Source organism: Anastrepha obliqua, chromosome 5, assembly GCF_027943255.1.
Source record: "Anastrepha obliqua isolate idAnaObli1 chromosome 5, idAnaObli1_1.0, whole genome shotgun sequence".
NCBI classification, from domain to species: domain Eukaryota; kingdom Metazoa; phylum Arthropoda; class Insecta; order Diptera; family Tephritidae; genus Anastrepha; species Anastrepha obliqua.
Genome location: NC_072896.1, coordinates 40,724,152 through 40,728,535, shown reverse-complemented (window position 1 = coordinate 40,728,535; position 4,384 = coordinate 40,724,152). Strand labels below are relative to the sequence as shown.

The 4,384-nt window shown below is 38.1% G+C and overlaps 1 protein-coding gene across 1 annotated transcript; it reads left to right on the top strand.

Annotated features, from left to right (window-relative positions):
- The first annotated feature begins 267 nt into the window (after positions 1-267).
- On the top strand, positions 268-3,424 carry LOC129248331 (DNA repair and recombination protein RAD54-like). Its single transcript, XM_054887834.1, has 7 exons — positions 268-361; positions 425-1,685; positions 1,744-1,897; positions 2,027-2,170; positions 2,255-2,516; positions 2,712-2,875; positions 2,938-3,424. Exons 1-7 carry the CDS (start codon positions 359-361, stop codon positions 3,269-3,271), a joined length of 2,322 nt encoding a protein of 773 aa, XP_054743809.1. The 5' UTR covers positions 268-358; the 3' UTR covers positions 3,272-3,424.
- Positions 3,425-4,384: the final 960 nt, after the last annotated feature.

The following is a 4,384-nucleotide window of genomic DNA, read 5'->3' as shown; positions in this document are numbered from 1 at the left end:
CTGAACCACTATCTAACATCTCCACCAAATTTCATTAAATAAATTATTCTATCTTGCCTAAAATATCCCTTGTCACATTATACTACACTTAACACGATTATTTTCTTATGTCACTTGAACACAACCTCAGTTTTGTCGTAAACAAATCGCTGCAACAATCCGGTTACGTCAGCTGATTTCCTCAAAAGCGCTGAGAGGCGGTTAAAGATCTGATATTGGCCTCACCTTCTGAAGAGATACTACTCTTGTATATATGAACATATTATAAGACTCAATTTAACTTTATTTCAAACTGTGGCAACAATGTAAACTAACCGCCAAATGTAAGCAAATTTTGTTCAAAACAAGTTGACAAGAAATGGTAAATATTTACAAAATGCTTTAAATATATAGAATAATAATAATGTAAAAAATAATATCCAAGCGGCGTAGTTTGGCTCCTAGCCAAAACCGGGCATTAAATCTGCGTCCGAGTTATAATTTTACGCCACCATTGCAAAACAAACGAAAGCGTAGTTGTCAAGAGCAGGCTTTAAATAAAACCCAAAGCCCACGTTCAGTGCCATTAAGTGAATATGAGCAGGCGATTGCTAAAGTACTCTCACGACCTTTTAAAGTACCTATTGCGGACTATGTGCCAGACTATAATGGAGGTAACCGCTGTCTCGGTATGCGGCGCAGTAATGTGCGAAAGGCGTTACATGATCCACAAGCATGCAATGCTTTGATATTATATACACCGCCAAATTATACGGAACATGAACGTATCACTTTGGATCCAAACAAGCTGCAAGTCCATGTAGTAGTTGACCCACTACTAAGCAATATTCTGCGACCACATCAACGGGAAGGTGTTCTCTTCATGTATGAATGCGTCGAAGGACTTCGCGGTGAGTTCAATGGTTGCATTATGGCCGATGAAATGGGTTTAGGAAAGACTTTGCAATGCGTAACATTAGTATGGACGTTACTACGCCAGAGTCCAGACTGCAAACCGACTATTTCAAAGGTGGTTGTTGTGTCACCTTCATCATTGGTAAAAAATTGGGAAAAAGAGTTCAATAAATGGTTACATGGGCGATTGCATTGCCTCGCTATTGAAGGTGGCGCAAAGGAAGACACAATACGTGCTTTGGAACAGTTTGTTGTGGATAGCGGGCAACGCTGTGGAACACCAGTACTCTTAATCAGTTATGAAACATTTCGAATTTACGCAAACATATTATGTCGCAATGAAATGGGCATGGTTATCTGTGACGAAGGACATCGATTGAAAAATAGAGATAATCTAACATATCAAGCCCTAATGGGATTGAAAACGAAGCGCAGAGTTTTACTTTCAGGCACACCAATACAAAACGATTTAACCGAATATTTCAGTTTGGTAAACTTTGTGAATCCGGAGATGTTAGGTTCAGCGACGGAATTCAAGCGGAATTTCGAAAATGCTATATTGCGTGGCCAGAACGCTGATTCAACAGATAAAGAACGTGAGCGGGCCATAGAGAAAACACAAGAGCTAATAGGCCTAGTAAATCAATGCATTATACGGCGTACAAATCAAATATTGACCAAATATTTGCCTGTTAAGTTTGAAATGGTAATTTGTGCAAAACTTACTGATATGCAAAGGGAATTGTATAAAAACTTTATAAAATCGGATAAAATTCGGAGAAATTTAGCGGGTAAGTTGAGCTGGCGCGCAGATAGAAATTTTTCATTGGCCTTTTTGTTTTTCTACAGATTCCAATGATAAGGCCTTGCTCTCCGCACTTGCCGACATTACCACATTAAAAAAGCTATGCAGTCATCCAGATCTAATTTATGAAAAAGTGTTGGCAGGTGAGAACGGTTTTGAAAACTCGCAGAACTTATTCCCAGCAAACTATAATCCAAAGTAAGTATACTTTGTTCGCATTGAAAAATCTATTTTTGAAAAAAAAAAAAAAAATCTTCTGAATGAACCACGCTTATATGAGCCAGATATTCTTTTTTTTTCTATAAAAAATCGTTGATTTATTTTCAGAGAGTTTAGCCCCGAATTCAGTGGCAAATTTATGCTGCTTGACTTCATGTTGGCTTCAATACGCACGAATAGTGACGATAAAGTAGTACTCATATCGAATTATACACAAACGTTAGATCTGTTCGAGAAACTTGCACGTAAAAGGTAAAACATAACAATTCAAGCTTAGCTAATTGAATGCAGTGTACTAATGCAAATTTACGAATTTATTTTGAATGACGCTAACAGAAGATACTCCTACGTTCGTCTTGATGGTTCCATGACAATAAAGAAACGCAGCAAAGTGGTGGATAAATTTAACGACGCCGAATCTGATTGTTTTCTATTTATGTTGAGCTCGAAGGCTGGTGGATGTGGTTTAAATTTAATTGGTGCAAATCGTCTCTTTATGTTCGATCCTGATTGGAATCCGGCAAATGATGAGCAAGCTATGGCTCGAGTTTGGCGAGATGGGCAAAAGAAGCCTTGCTACATATATCGCTTGGTTGCTGTAAGTTGCATCATAAATTCGCACATACTTTATATATATTGTTCATGTTGTTGTATCATTATGAAGCATTCCTCATAATTTTTTTGTTCCGTTAAGAGTAGATCCGATCACCGTGAGAACGTATATATAATTTATGTATACAATAATATTTTTATGCATAATTAATCATTTGTATAATTATATTGTACTTTACAGACAGGCTCAATTGAAGAAAAAATCCTGCAGCGTCAAACACATAAAAAATCGCTATCGAGCGCTATAATTGACAATAATGATAGCGATGAGAAACATTTCACGCGCGATGATCTCAAAGATCTATTCCGATACGAAGCTGATATTCTCTCCGATACGCACATTAAGTAAAAAAAATATATATTTAAGAAATAAGGATATCCTCCTAATACTGCTATTTATAATTTAGATTAAAGTGCAAACGATGCGTGAATAACATACAAATGCAACCGCCTCCAGAAGATAGCGACTGTACGTCACATTTGTCACAATGGTATCACTGCTCGAACAATAAAGGACTGCCGGACAGCACCTTATCGCAAGCATGGCTAACGAGTAATTGTGTTTCTTATGTTTTTCATCACCGATCCCAAGGCGAGGCAAAAGCAAAGGAGTCCAATGAAGAAGAAAAAGAAAATATTGAAGCCGGTTTTGGTAAGGAAAAAATTGATAAAGAACTCAACAAAAGTGATGAGGATACGAGTGATGATGATTCTGACTATGTTCCAGATGCCAGTGATTAGACCTAAGCTTAGACTAATAATATTTATTGAAACCTTTTCAAATCCATTTTTATGCACATCTGCAAAGTGTATAAATGGCTGATCATAGGTTTCTAACTATGTACATTTTGATGGGAAAACATTCAATGTAAAAGCCAAGAGCAAGCAGCTGAATTGTTGATTTCCGTTTATCGTTATCGCGCGTTTTCTTTTTATTATACATTCACTTATATCTCATATGCTCCTTAAACATTGTTTGGTTTGGTGTTTAGTAAATTTGAGTGAATGAAAAAGGTAGAGGCTTGCACTTTGACCTTAAAGTCTTTTGTGCCCTTTACTCGCCCTTTATTTTGACCTTAGTATTACATCACTGTGAGTGTCCCTTAAGCATAGATGTTACACTTGAGTGATTTGTAGACGCATGTAAATAGCCACCGTTATATACTGACTTTTAAACAGTCCCGTCTTTTTGAAAGTCACTGAAGCGACAAGTTCAAATATTTTTTTTAAGCGCAACGCAAATAAACGTATCGCTAAAAAGTTGTGTGTTTTATTTAAAGCCGTCTCGACGGTAAACTCATCCAAACAGCTCTCTCACTAAACTTAGGATGAAGGTGAATTGGGCTGAGCGTATGTGACTTTCTTTTGGTAGGGATGTCTACTCCTTCTCGCTATGGCATCACATTCGAGAGGAAGGTGTATTGGAGTTTCCGGAGAATGGAAGGATAATGGCAGGTGTTGGTGGACCATATCTCGTTCCTGTGCAGATGGCTACGTAATCTCAGTTCCTCCTTAAGAAAGTTGTTTTTGTTATTGTATCAGCTTACTATACCCTGTCAGTGCGAAACAGCACGTTTCCTGGGTCTACCGTTAGATGGGTAGGACCATAGTTACCGGTCGTCTTCGTCTAGCTCATCTAACGGCAGACCCAGGAAACGTGCTGTTTCGACAGGTTGGGCCCAGAGAGAGAGAGGTGTTAGATGAGAGTGTTTGATGGTGCATGTTAAAAAGTAGTTGGTGTTGTGCGGTGCACCTTCTACTACTACTGGACATATGTTGGGGTCGATTCTGGATAGGTAGGAGTTTAACCTGCTACAGTATCCAGAATACAATTGGGCCAAAGTTACGCGGGTC

Coding starts and splice junctions, on each gene's coding strand:
- LOC129248331 (XM_054887834.1), top strand. Junction 1,898..2,026: donor CCAGCAAACTATAATCCAAA/GTAAGTATACTT, acceptor ATTTATTTTCAG/AGAGTTTAGCCCCGAATTCA. Junction 2,171..2,254: donor GAGAAACTTGCACGTAAAAG/GTAAAACATAAC, acceptor TGACGCTAACAG/AAGATACTCCTACGTTCGTC.